Source organism: Hemicordylus capensis, chromosome 10, assembly GCF_027244095.1.
Source record: "Hemicordylus capensis ecotype Gifberg chromosome 10, rHemCap1.1.pri, whole genome shotgun sequence".
In the NCBI taxonomy this organism is placed as follows: Eukaryota; Metazoa; Chordata; class Lepidosauria; order Squamata; family Cordylidae; genus Hemicordylus; species Hemicordylus capensis.
The window spans coordinates 15,399,573-15,413,954 of NC_069666.1; the positions used below are offsets into that span (position 1 = coordinate 15,399,573).

Below are 14,382 nucleotides of genomic sequence, written 5' to 3' on the forward strand. Positions count from 1 at the left end.
ATCGCAATTACTCATGGATACCACAAGGGGCATCTTGATCACACCATGGTGGCCCCAACAACAGTGGTTCCTGGTGCTATTGTGTCTGTCGAGAGGGACTTATTGCAAACTGCCAAGCTGACCAGACTTATTAACGCAAGGTCAAGGGGCAATTCAGCATCCACAGCTCGAAACTTTAAAGCTGACTGCGTGGCGAATACATTATTAAAGAGAATCCTGATAAATAATAGGATTCTGAATTATAGGAGGCTGAATTATGCTACCAAGTGGCAGCATTTCAAGCTATATGCTGTCATCTAGCATATAGCTAACATTAACATGTGTAAAATGTGCTTGTTGTTCTCCCGCCAGTTTTTTGTGGCCGGGGATGATGGGAGTTGTAGTTCAACATCAGCAGGAAAACCAATGTTGTACATACCCCTGATTTATATTCTCTCTCCTCCTAGCATGTAGATGCCATCGTCGGATCTAGCCCAGTTAAATGATCTCAAAACATCCATTTCCCCTCTTGTTATTTTTTGTTGTTGTTGTTTTTCAGCTGTGTGGAGTTGATTGTTGTGGAGCAGATGAATAAATATCGGGCTCGCCTCAAGGACATCAGCAGCCTCGAGTTTGCAGAGAACAAAGCCAAGAGCCGACTGTCACTGATCCGCAGGTCTATGGTAAGGGGCAGGAATGAATGGATACCAGACTGACCCTGACCTCCAGGCTGGAAGAAATTGTACCCAGGGGCCTATTGTCTCGCCGCGCGCACAGCAGTTGTCTCTTTCCTCCATAAGAGAAAAACTTGTGTGTGGATATTCCAATAGTATACTTGTTTGTCTCTTTTAGAATTGAAAACGTATGCATGCTGGTTAACTTCTTTGGGACTGGGTAGAAGCCATATGTTCTCTTCTTTCTTTCCCACTCCCCCTAACCTCATCTTCCGTTCTCCAAACCTTTACACATCTCAAATCTTTTACACATAATCAGGTCTGACGTAGAAGCTAAAGATCACCCCACGCTGATGTCCAGGTCGTCTTAGCCACTAACATACATAAAAGGCAAATGCTGGGAGAAGCTGGGAGCCATAGTAGCCTGGCATTATCTCACAAAGATCCATGGACCAGGCCCACACATTGGGCCATCGTTACCATCTCAGGAGACACATGCTCGGAGTGGTGTTTGGAAACATCTGCCCCCTAGAGCTGGAAAATAGGTGATAGCATTGTTGCACTTGGCTTTCTCTGTGTTATCGCCCCTCCTTTATTCCTACCTCAAATAATTAGGGTAAAGTTGCAGTCTTTTTTGTACAGAGCAAAGGGTTAGGGTAACAATGAACAAATACTCTCTCCAAGGAGTAATTTTTGGAGGGCGTTACTGGCAATTGTCATTTCCATTCCTCTGTCAACATTGATAGAAAGTAGTTTTTGTGTTTTTAAAAACTTTTGGAGGATGAATACAACTGAAGGAAGCCCAGGCTGGTGCGTGGCTGGGGGAGTCAGTCATGTGACTTGCCTCTGGTGAGCCCCCCAAGGCAGTGGGCCCCCAGATAACTGTCTCCCCTTGCCCTATTATAGTTACACCCCTGTTAAGTGCATGAACTATGGGGGAGAAACTCCTGTCTACCAATTGGCATTAACTTTGCCTAATTTGGTGGTGGATCGTAACATTAACATGTGTAAAATGTGCTTGTCGTTCTCCCACCAGTTTTTTGTGGCTGGAGATGATGGGAGTTGTAGTTCAACATCAGCTGGAAAACCGATGTTGTGCATACCAATGTTGTGCAGCAAATGTGGCTGCAGCAGGCCCGATGGTCAGGCCATTAAGAGCATAACACACCAAAACCTGAAAGCATTGCAATGCTATCACATCTTTTCCATATCAAAGAGTGTAGACCTTGTCAAAAATCACAGTGAGCATTTCTTCTCCCAGCTGGTACTATCCACCCCAGCTGGCTCATGTACTACCTGTGCTCCTTTTAGGATCAGTCTGTCATCTTGGGACATTCTCTGTGAACTTGGGCAGCTTTAGCTTGTGCGTGATGGGCCTCTCTGTGACCTACCCCTCTTGGTGTCTGGTCCTTCTGACACTGCTTATGGCAGAACAGGCTTCCCTTTGCCTCTTGCACATGCCAGTGGGAAAACCTGGAGCAAAGCTGCCACACAAACTGCAGTCAGACCTGCGCTGAGCTCCTTCTCATAGATTGCTTCCTCTTGCCCTGCTCAGATGTGAAAAGCTTGCACGCTCTTAACTGGGCGTTGGAGTTTCAAAGCAAGCTCCAACACTGAAATGACCTGTGTGTTGCTTTTTTGCTGCTCTGCTGTGATCTTGAACATATGGCAGGCTGTGTAAGGTTGCATTCTGCTTATTTAACAGAAGTCGGGAACTGGCTGGTCATGTGGCCAGTGACCCGGATCCATGCTGCTGGGAGTAGTAAGCATAACAGTCCTCGCACATGCTCCATTGGGAGCACATCTGTGGTCACAGCGCATGCCAATCCAGCTCTTTGATGCAGCACAATGGCTTGTACCTTGCACCTTCTTTCACACACCGCCAAGAGCTGGTTTCCATTAGAAAGCCCAGCAGCGCTTTGAGAGGGGCGATGGCACGTGCACTCTAACCTGCTCCTTTCCTTTTCCTGTCCTCTCTAATCCAGAAACCCGTACTAATTGCCGTTAGATTTATGAGCATAACCCGCAGCTCAATCCCGGTATGTATTAGAATGGCATTCCACTGACCTTGTGCTATAACCCTCCACTCATTCCAGCACTGCTGCATGCTCCATGCCACAACCCACACTTCATAACGCTGTGTGTATGTACGTGTATGTGTGTGCCTTCCTTAAACTGCCCTCTATTTATGCTAAATTTCCCACCAATAGGAAGTGCTGTCTTTCCAGAGCAGTTGGCTGGAGGCGGGAGGAGAAGTGTGTGATGGAGTTGGCAGTGGGCCAGTTACTTTGCTTTCTGCTGGTGACTGCTACAAAAGTGGTGTCTATAGGATCTCAAGACGCCAACTTGCCTCTTCTGCTGCATTGCGTTTCCTTGCAGGAGTGATCAAACAACCTGCAGGTCACAGATGGCATGCAGGCAAATCCAAAGAGCTGGAGACACTTTGGAGTAGAATAGTTCATTTGGAAACTTGTATTCCTGCTGTGTAGTTTCCACTTCCTTGGACTGGTTTCCTTTCCCCTTCCTTATTATTTATTTATTACATTTTTATACCACCCCATCCCAAAGGCTCTGGGCGTTGCACAAGGACAAAACAAAACCCACTTCTCGATCATTTAAAAACAATCAATACAGAACCAAATAAACAGTTTGAAACAATTAAACAATTAAAAACAATTGTAAAACCCTGAAAGGCCAGACCAAACAAATTGGTTTTAAGGGCTCTCTTGAAGGACAGCAATGAACCCAAGCTACAGATTTCTGCCGGGAGTGCATTCCACAGCCCAGGAGCAGCTATAGAGAAGGCCCAGTTCTGAGTTGCCACTAGATGTACCAGTGATAACTGGAGACAGACCACCTCAGATGACCTTAATGTGCAGTGGGGTTCTTACAGAAGAAGGTACACCCTAAGGTAACCCAAGCCTAGGCTGTTGAGGGCTTTAAAGGTAATAACCGGCACTTTGTATTTCGCCTGGAAACATATCAGCAGCCAGTGCAACTGTTTAAGTACAGGCATAATATGGTCGCTCCAAGATGCCCTCGAGATCAATCTGGCTGCCACATTTTGGACTAACTGGAGTTTCCAAACTACACACAAAGGCAGTCCCACGTAGACCATTGCAATAGTGAAGCCCGGAGGTTACCAGCTGATGCACCACTGTTTTGAGATGGTTTTCTGCAAGGAATGGACGCCACTGTCAAATCAGCCAAAGCTGATGGAAAGCACTCCTGGCCATATCCTCCACCTGAGATACCAGGGTGAGGCCTAGGTCTAAGAGCACTCCCAAGTTGCATACCTTTTCCTTCTGAGGGATTGTAACCCCATCCAGGACAGGAAGATCTAACTCATCCCTCAAAATCTGAGCCCCTACAATGAGCATTTCTGTCTTGCTTGGCTTCAGTTTCAATTTGTTATCCCTCATCCAGCCCATTACTCCCTGTAGGCAGGCATTTAGAGAATGGATGCCATTTCCTGATGATGAAGATAAAGAGAAATAGATATCATCAGCATACTGATAACATCCTGCACCAAAACGCCTGATGACCTCACCCAGCGGTTTCATGTAGATGTTAAAAAGCATTGGTTAAAAAGAATGGAGCCTTAAGGGACACCCTATAGTGGTTCCTGTTTTGAGGAGCAACTGTCGCCAAGCTCTTCCATCTGGAATCTACCCGAGAGATAGGAGCAAAAGCACTGCGGAGCAGTGCCCCCTATCCCCAACTCCCCCAGCCAATCCAGAAGGATGCCATGGTCGATGGAATAGAACGCCACTGAGAGATCCAAAAGAACCAGCAGAGTCACACTCACTCTGTTGATTCCCCGGTAAAAGTCATCCATCAGGCCAACCAATGCTGTCTCAACCCCATAGCCAGCTCTTAAGCCAGTTTGAAATGGGTCTAGATAATCAGTTTCTTCCATAACTGCTTGGAGATGGTCGACCACCATTCTCTCAATCACCTTGCCCAACTATGAGAGTTTGGAGACTGGTTTGTAACTAGCCATCGCTAAGGGATCCAGGGAAGGCTTCTTAAGAAGTGGTCTAATCATTGCCTCCTTCAAACAAAGGGGCACCCTACCCTCCCTCAGCAATGCATTTATGATACTAACTAGGCCACCTCCAACATTCCCCTTGCTAGTCAGAAGCAGCCAAGTTGGGCAAGGATCCAGAGAACACGTGGTAGGCCGCACTTCCCCAAGCAGCTTGTCCAGATCTCAGGAATCACAGATTGAAACGGGACCAATCTAATACTGCAAGAGGGATTGCTGGACACACTCTTCATAGACTTTGCAGAAATAGTGGAGTTCAAGTCAGCCCGAATACAGGAGATTTTATCCACAAAGAACCCATAGCTCTGCTGAACACAGAAAGAATCCAAGCATGCCAAACAAATATTCTGCCACTGCCCTATAGTTCCTCAGTTAATAAGGGACGAATAGTTTTATGCAAATTATGTCCCAAATGCAGACCCTTGTAAAAATAAACCAATGGGGCTTAACCCAATGGGGAGAGGAGAGCTGGTCTTGTGGTAGCAAGCATGACTTGTCCCCTTAGCTAAGCAGGGTCTGCCCTGGTTGCATATGAATGGGAGACTTTATGTGTGAGCACTGGAAGATATTCCCCTCAGGGGATGGAGCCACTCTGGGAAGAGCAGAAGGTTTCAAGTTCCCTCCCTGGCTTCTCCAAGATAGGGCTGAGAGAGATTCCTGCCTGCAACCTTGGAGAAGTCTGTGAAGACAATACTGAGCTAGATAGACCAATGGTCTGACTCAGTATATGGCAGTTTCCTATGTTCCTAACCATATTAGGGAATGTAATAAGCCTACTAAACTTTAAGGCATTATTAAGGCAAGATAACATGTTACATGCATGCATGTCATGTGTAATAACAGCTGGAAAGCTGGGGAGGTTTGGTTACAGCTGCCACCAGCTCATTTGACCAAGCCTTCTCTGTGGCTGTCCCAGGGCTTTGGAATGTGCTCCCTCTCAATATGAGCTTCTCCATCTCTGGCTGCCTTTTTAAAAAGTCCCTTACGACACACACCTTCTCTCAGGCCTTTTGCTAAAACTTTTTTTTAAATTAGTTTTTTTATTTTAAATTTGTTTTAATTGTGTTTGAGTTTTATTTATTAAGTTGTGTACACTGCCTTGAGATCTAGTTGTTAGGCAGTTTATAAATGTAATAAATAAATAAAATCTGTGGCGGAGAGGATTTTGAACTGTAAAACTTGACCAGACTGCTGTTTCTCCACTCCAAATCGCTGCCCGCAATCTACTCTGTGGGGTTTCAAATGCATGCTTGTGAAAATGCACATCTGGAACTCTACAGGGGAGAGGGCAGCTGATGGGGTGCAGTTTGGAACAGGATTGTGGCAGGCAGTCAAGCACGCCCTCCTCTGCCTACTCATCATCACTCCCTCCTCAAGCAACTTTTCCCTAGGAAATGTTACACGTGTGTGTAACATTTAATTTCACCCTAAGATTATGTGTCAAAAAGGGAACGGAGAAAGAGGAGGTGGAAGTATGATGAAAGAACAGAGATAGATCCTCTTATGACGATATGTGGTTCTGGTACAACATAATACAGTATATTGAATATGTGCCTAATTTTAACCAAGCAAGAAAATAAGATATGAGAAAGATAGAGTATAGCAATAGATTGTCTGTTTAACCAAGTAGCTGCCTTTTAAAAGAATTCTGAAATTGCATCTTTTTGAAGAATTATGCAGTCAAATATTAACAATGGGACTGAAATCTGATTCTTGTGAAGTCGCAAACCTTTTGTTCTTTTAAAACCACTTCAGGAATATTTGGACTTGTGCTGCTGTGTCTATCAGGGTTGCCCAAACTTGGCCGTCCAGCAGTTTTTAGACCACAACTCCCATAATCCCTAGCCACAGTGCCAATAATCAGGGATTATGGGAGTTGTAGTCCAACATCTGCAGGAGGGCCAAGTTGTGGAGCCCTGGTCTATATAGAAAAAGGGTTTGAAAAGAAGTACCGTGTTGAGCCAACAATGATAAACTGCACAAGTGCTAAGATACACAGAAAGTTGCCAGTGCTGGATGCAAGTATAGCAGGCCACAATGAAAGCCATTGGCAGGCTTTATTCAGGGGGGCTGCAGTGCTTCATACTTTGGCCTTGGATATAGGTGCTTTACCTCTCTTCTTTGTCTCCTCTCCCCTTTACCGTATCTTGCCCGCTATGTGCATAGCCAAACCGTCAATGCAAAATAATACAACTTCAGACAATAGAGAACTAATAACACAGGATTCACTACTACAAGATGTGCAAACAGCATGAGAGTCTGTAGCAGTTCTTCTATTCTAAAAATAGCTACAAATTAGGAGTGGGATACAGAAGAGGTAGGATCTTGCCAATTTTCTGTATTTTGCAGTTCAAATCCCGGAACCGAAGGAAAGTGAAATGTATCAGGAATTTGCCTTCCACTTGAACCTCTCATTGGGCTTGCTCACACAGGGAGGCTATCATATTTGCTATCTAGTTTGGACTTTACCACATAATTATACAACACCTAGGGGCTTACCCAGTCAAAAGGCATTTCTCACAGATGTTAAGGATGTTGACACCACTCAAAGACAGAGGGCTGTTTCTCCAGAGCAGCTGTACTTGAACCTTTGTGCAAACATCCTCTTTTGGGCTAGGTCATTTTGAGACATGACAGCTTCTTAGAGGGGCTGTTGTCCCACTTTTCCAGTAAGTGAAAAGGCCAGTAGACACTGAAGAGAGAGGGTGGCAATGACATCAGTCAGGAGAGAGAGATATTTGAAAATGCTATGATGGATTGTATGAGCAAAACACAGAATTCAGCCAAGGGAGAGATTCTGAAAATGCTAGATGCAGAAATCCCGGTTTGGATTCACCTAGGTTGATAATCTTTAAAGGAATATGGAAATTTGCTTGTAATTATGAAGTGATAGTATCAAAGAGCTAGAAAACTTGGTTAGTGTTCTCCCCGATTCTCTCTAATATTTAGTCAGGCAGATTGTTAGTCATTACTGTCTCCCTGAAATTGACTGATATAGTTTGAATCCTCTCCTTTGTCTCCAGTTGTCATCAGAACAGTCATGATCATATGGCCTGTGGGATTCCAGAGCTGCCTAATCAGCATTTAACTCTATTTCTTGGCTCCTTGTCTAAGGAGATGTTTCCCATTGCTGCACATTGTGTCTGTGTTAGTTGTGGAATTTCATTGGACAGGTGGCCATTTGTAGGTAGTTTTGCCCCACCCTCTCATTTTCCAGTTAGAGAAATGTAGCCTCTTAGACTGAACATTGAAATACAATTGGACCAATCTAATTGTAGGTGCACTGTTGAATGTTTGCAGTCATGTAGGAAATGTTAGTTTGGGATATCATCTGGGCAGGTCTTGGCATGTAGAAATCCAGGTATTCTCATCTTCAGTGGCTTTAGTGCTGGTGACCGGAGGTGCCCCAGTTATAACATGGATTTGTAGAACTACTTCCAGTATCAGGCTAAACATGAGGCTATAGGGAATGTTGTTCCAATCACTTTTCTAAATCATTGGGGAATCTGCTTTAGCATTTGTAGTTCAGGGAGATGTTTGGAGCCCCTGAAGTTATTTGTGTGCCCTTGAGTTTGTATATGCCTCCTGTCCTGTCTGTCTCTGCCAGTCACCTACAAGATATTGTTTGCTCATTGTGTCACATACACATGCTGGGTTATGAGATCTTGTTTTAGTCAAAGGCTTGACCAAAGGCTGGGTTCCTTATTAACATTGTTGTGCCTACAGGGTAAAGGTCGCCTACGCCGAGGAACCTACCCAAGCCCTACATCACCGGCTGCAGTCCGACTGCCTTCTGTGTCAGATGTTCCTGAAGAGGCACTGAGCAGTGAAGAGACCATGGAGATGGATGCCACAGAACAGCAGCAAGTTGCCATGCAGCAAGAGGAGAGGGTGCTGACTGAGCAGATTGAGAGCCTGCAGAAAGAGAAGTGAGTCTGGCTGGGTAGAGTGGAGGAGGAGAGGGTTGCTACAGTTTTGGAAGTGGAAGCCTTAAATATCAGGTTGGCTTGCGGATTCCGATTGGGAGCAGGTCCACAATAGGCTGACTGTTGGCTAGAAGAGAACAGAATCTCCCTGCTTTCCCAGCTGCAAGTATCAAATACTGTGCCTTCTAGTTTCAGTTTTGTCCCCTAGATCATTTTGTCCCCAATAGTGCTGTAGTGGCTTTTCCAGTGACCTAGATACTCTGTCAACTGCCAGTCTCCCTGCCCACATTGCTGGTTTCTCTCCCCTTGCTTGTTTCAGTTTGCTTTGTGTTTTCTCCCCAGGGAAGAGTTAACTTTTGAGATGCTGGCACTGGAGCCACGAGCCTCTGATGATGAGACTCTAGAGTCAGAGGCCTCCATTGGCACTGCAGACAGCTCTGAAAACCTGAATGTTGATTCTGAAGGCGCCATCTCGGACAAAACAGGTGAACCTTATAGCCTCATTTGTTGAGATTTCACAAGGTTAGAATTAAGCCAGTAGTACCTCAGACAGTTATCAGTTTATCTGTTGTTTATCTGGAAGATTTACCGTGCAGTTGAGTTTGCTTCCAGTTCTGAAATGTTTGTCTAGCCGCTGATTAGAGGAATGGATTAATCACCTCCCACATGAGCAATTCAGTATGCTGATTCCAACTTGTCCCACCATATCTTGAGTACAGGGCTGACTCCAGGGTTGAGGGGGCCTTGGCAAAGTATCATCCAGTGAGTCCCATCTTACACTGGTGAGTAAGGTTGGTGAGCATCTTGGGAAGTTTACTTGGTGGCAGAGGCAATGGGCACTAGCCTCCCAATGCTAAGCATCTGGCTGCTGCCATCTTGATTTCCCACTGTACCCTAGACATTGTGAGGGGGGAAATGGTTGCCAGTAATGGGAGCTTCCATGTTTTTGTGGCTGTTGCTATTTTTCTTCACAATGCCTCAGAACTATGCGATATTCGGGGCATTGTGGGAAACCAAGATGATGGCTACAAGGTACTGAGGAAAACCCCTGGGGTGTGGTGGGGGGAATTAAATGTGTGAGGAGGCCAGGGTCACAGTAGCTGCCTAAGAGCACTGCTGGGGTACCACAGTTACTGTTCTAAAACTCCATGGTTGCAGACAAAAGTCTAAATGTATGGACAGTTCCTGCAAAGGTAGAGGAGTCTATATACTGCAGCATACACATTTGATGGGAGATGTTCTGGGATTCACCAATGGTGAAGGCCTTCAGATTTTGCCAGACAAATAAGACTTGGGGGCAGGGACCATCCACAGTCAGCTCTGTAGTTTGTATGCCTGCTAGCTTCCGCCATGTTTCTTTCCCAGAGTTACTTTGCTTCACTGAGTTAAATAGCACGATCTTGTCTACAGAGTACATGTATTTTGAAAAATCCTCAAAATCACCTTTTGGTGACTTAATTTGTAGAGAACGAACAGTGGCCAAAGTGGTTTGATTTGACCATTGGCTCTAGAAATGAAGTAGTGTGGTGGTGTGTGTTTCCATTTCAGCCACACTTGATGCTCCTTCTTTTCCCCATATAAGTTGGTTTTACGTCATTGTGTATGTACAATAATTTCTTAGTTTCTCTTGTACCTTTTCCCGGCCAGAGAGAAGTTTGACGCCTGCCTCAGTGAGATCCATCAAAGCAGAGCCCACCACCACCAAATCCCGAAGGTATCTGAGGAAGCAGCAGGAGTCTATAGACTCGATGGACACCTCTGTTTCTTCTCCATCCCTGTCTCCCTCCTCCTCCTCCTCCTGCTTACCTCACGTCACTAGGAAACGATTTCAGATATACTCGAAATCGCCTTTCTACCGGGCAGTTCCCTCTGGGGGTGCCACAGCACTCGAGAGATCACCAGGGCATGTGAAGGGTCTGGATGACAGGCCACAGTTCACCACCAGAGGGACTTTCAATCCCGAGAAGGGCAAGCAGAAACTGAAGAATGTGAAAAATTCTCCCCCCAAAGCCAAAGAGCTCCCAGAGGGGGCTGCTGGGACAGGCCGGAAGAGACACCCTGATTCTGCTGATTTCAATAGTCCACAGCAGCTGGTGCTTCTTGGAAATAATGAGTTCATGGTGTGAGCTGGTCAGTGACAGCCAAGGGGACAGCATCTCATCCTCGCCATTTTCCTTGCACATCAGTACCACCTGCAGCCACCGCCTCCATTGTAGAACTGCTGCCAGTCACCCAAGTCAGCTTATCCCCTTTCATCGATCGGGATTCCCATGTTGCATTGCCGGTGCCGAAGAGAGGAGGCAGTCGCTTGACGAAAACCAGTGGAGGAAGGTTCAGCTGTGGCCTTAGTTGTCTTTCACTTTTTGGAGCTCAGAACTTGCTTGGCACGCCAGACGGGGAATTTGTAGTGAGACTAGTGAAGCTGGTGAGCCATTCTTACACTTACCCTAGCTCCATCTTTGTGGAAAAGGGACCGTGTGAGCCGGTGGGACAGTTGGATTTCAGGGAGCTGCTCTTGACCCTGATTGTCAAAGCTGCTGACTTTGGGGTTGAGTTTTTGCACTGGGATTATAAGCATGAACCTTCTTAGAAGGAACTACAGCAAAGAGGAGGCTGAGCCCTTTGTTCAGAACTATTTATAATGCACTCCATGGTGTTGTCAAATGCTAGAAATGTGCTCATTCCCATTCAAGCACTTCTCAGACAACCCCCAGGACCATTCCTGTGGTGGAAAAGAGATTGGTCTGGGATTTTATTCCGTTGTTGACAATGTCAGAATAACCAATGCCAGTTTGATTCCAGGTAGGTCAAAGCCAAATATCTGTGCTAAATTTTCAGTAGCCATAACCATGACAAGTGTCCTGTGGTCAAGACACAGGATAGGATTCCCAAAAGAAAAAGAAAAATAGGAATAGCACCCTTTGTCTTTCTGACTTCATCCCAGACGCTCTGTGCTACTAGCGGAGCAAAAAACTCCACAGCAGGCCGTGACAGGCAAGAAAAGGTCACACTCTCTCAAACTGTTTTACTCATGCAACATATGTGGAGAAGCAGTCAGAGAGGCCACGGTCCAAATCAGTTTTATTTAAAATGTGATTTGATATCACTTTTCTCACTCTGAACGTCAGTATTAAACAAAGACATAAAGAAATCAGAGACTACTTGAAGCTCTTTGTTAGTATTATGGTTACTGAAGTTCAATGTAAATAAAACTTTTTATGGGTTTTTTTTTAAACTTTTTTTCCACAATGTGGGACGTTTAAGCCAGGAAGGTAAAGGGAGGGAAGGGAAGGAATATTAGAACTAGATCTGAGGTCTTTGCAATACAGAACAACAAAACATCATTTTTCATTCTGGTATCTCATCAGGTAATTCTGCTAAGACCTGGAGTTTGATCATCCAGGAGTTCATCATTGTGATTGCATTGCTGTGAATGTGGGAAGGGCTCCTCCTTTTAATTTGGACAGTAGGGCATATGTCTAGAAAAGATTGTCTTTCTAGAAGAACCCTTTTTCAGAGCCTCTGATTGCACCATTGTCTTGTTACAACTGCATGGCCAAGGAGTTTGAGTGGGATGAAGGGGCTGTTCATCTAGCTATCTTTTTGTGCCACCCACACACAATGCAGCTGCATTTTTTTAAAAATACCCCTTTTGAAATGTAAGATGAGCACTCTTATCAGGGCACTTTGATGTCCTATGCAACCAATTTGCACCTTTAGTTCGATTAACAAGCAGCAGATCCTGACCTATGTCTGTTTTGCAGTCTGTGGGGGATGATTGAAAAGAAGTGGCAGTTTAGTGGTTCAACAACTGCTCAAAATATGCTTTGAGGTCCTTTAAATTCCAGAGGAGACTGGAAAGGCTTGCCCACTGCCACTGATGGCATGAAAGTTGCAACTGGAACCTAGTTTTCAATGCTCTGGTACTGTCTAGGGTCAGATCTTAGTGCACTCAGCCATGGTTGGACTGCTTTTGTAAGTCAAGAAAATCTGTAATAAAGTTGAGTTCAATCAGTAGCATCTCCATTATCCAGAATGGGAAGCATTGCTCTCAAGCGGCCTTATTATAGAATTCAAGCTGTCCCTTGAATTATTTTGGATGGTGCTTGCTGTATTAAGTCTATAAACATTTTCTAGCTGCTGATGGAGGAATCCCAACTTTGTCCTTCCTGCTTCAAGTCAGATTGTCCCTCAGGAGATTGCTTGGTTCCGGAGCCCTGCCAATATGGTTTCGCAAGGATCAATCACCTTGGGGTCTTTCTCTGCTCAGGAGTGAATACTTCTTAGGCATCTCTACAGCTGGAATTCTCATCACTGTCGGGGTGATTTTCCAGCTTGCTCTTTTTAAAAAAAATGCTTCTAAGCACCTTGCCTTTCTTATCCGATCAAATCCTGCTGCATTAATTTCTGTTAACAGGTCAGAAAGTGGCTCTTGGGACCATCCCATTCACCAAACATGCTTGTACGAACCTAAGCAGGGTCTGGTTTGTGTCTCAAGAAATATCTCACTTCCACCCGGAGTCTTGGCCAGTGAGGGGATATACTCAGTATCTTTGAAAGCTCCCCACAGTTCCAGCAGGCTTTTTCATGGGCTCAGGTCCATGATTTGTTACAGTTCTGACAAGCTCTGATAAAGGGGAAAGGAACTCTCCCTAGTAGGGGTTAGTGAGCAGCAAGATCATGGATCTAGTCCAAACCGCCAAGACCCACTTTTCTTGGAGCTGGAAATGCCAGCCTCCTCTGCAGTCCAAACAAGTTGAAGCCTAAGCTATACTCTCCTCCCCTCCACCCTTATCCCCAAACCTCATGATACAGTCAGCACATTTCACATGCACTCACTAGCTGCTCATTTCTGTTTCAGCCATCCTTGCAAGTGCACAAAGATGCTATCTTTGGAAACTTGTCTCCTCCTGAGCCTGATTTCCATCCTCTGAAAAGAATCCTCAGCCAGTTTCTGCGCTGGAAAGTGCTGGGCTTTGCATACACTCCAAGGGTCTGGTTCCCTTTTCTTCCAATGCAAGGCCAGCAGTGGCGTGGGGGGAGACAGTAGTATCTTTTGGTTTCAGTTGTTGAGCTATTTTGAAGACGGACAACAGGAAGAAGAGTCTCTAGCTCCATTTCCCGTCCACGTTTCTGCCTGATGCCTGTCTTCCAGACCCCAGTGTCTCTCTCTCTCTCCTTCCTTCCTTCTCTCCTTCCCTGTCCTGCCCCTGTACAGCCTTTAAGCAAATGAGATCTTGAATTTATTCCACTCATGGTATTAAGTGAATGTACTCACCACTAGGAAGGACATTGGCTGCATATAGTTATTTTTAATGGAAATTTTTAAAGTAATTTATAAGTATACTGAGTGTAAATTTTAAAAGCAGACTATGTATTGTAAAAGGATATATTGTCCTGTGTCATTCTCTATAAATTTTACCTGTTAAAGAGGAATTCTATCAAGGAAAAAATGCTTTATTTTGCTCACTGAGCCGGGCTGGCGTGAGGTTACGCCATCGGCTGACACGCTGTAATTTTCATGTCTGGAACGTTCTCTTTAATTTTTTTTATTGTCCGGTTTTATTTTTACCTTTTCTGGAACAAGGCCGTCATATTTAAAGTGCAATTTGTGTAATATTTCGTAAATATAATACTATATGGCTGTACAAAGACAACTTTATGAACAAATAACCCCTAGCTTATTAAAGAACAAAGCATTGAAAAGTAAAGTGATCACCGTTGCTGTGTTCCACACTCAGTAATGTTTAGAGCC

General features: G+C 44.9%; 1 protein-coding gene across 10 annotated transcripts in view; it reads left to right on the forward strand.

Moving 5' to 3' along the window:
• Positions 1–14,338, forward strand: part of MYO9A (myosin IXA) — a 168,766-nt gene extending 154,428 nt beyond the window's left edge. For 8 of the 10 annotated variants that reach the window (XM_053271838.1, XM_053271840.1, XM_053271847.1 and 5 more), the window contains 5 exons: positions 539–662; positions 2,639–2,692; positions 8,428–8,630; positions 8,970–9,112; positions 10,275–14,338. In XM_053271838.1, coding sequence (XP_053127813.1) covers positions 539–662; positions 2,639–2,692; positions 8,428–8,630; positions 8,970–9,112; positions 10,275–10,753 — 1,003 coding nt within the window. In that variant the 3' untranslated portion in view covers positions 10,754–14,338. The remainder of the gene's footprint in view (positions 1–538; positions 663–2,638; positions 2,693–8,427; positions 8,631–8,969; positions 9,113–10,274) is intronic. The other 2 variants (XM_053271841.1, XM_053271848.1) reach the window with 1 other exon arrangement.
• Positions 14,339–14,382: the final 44 nt, after the last annotated feature.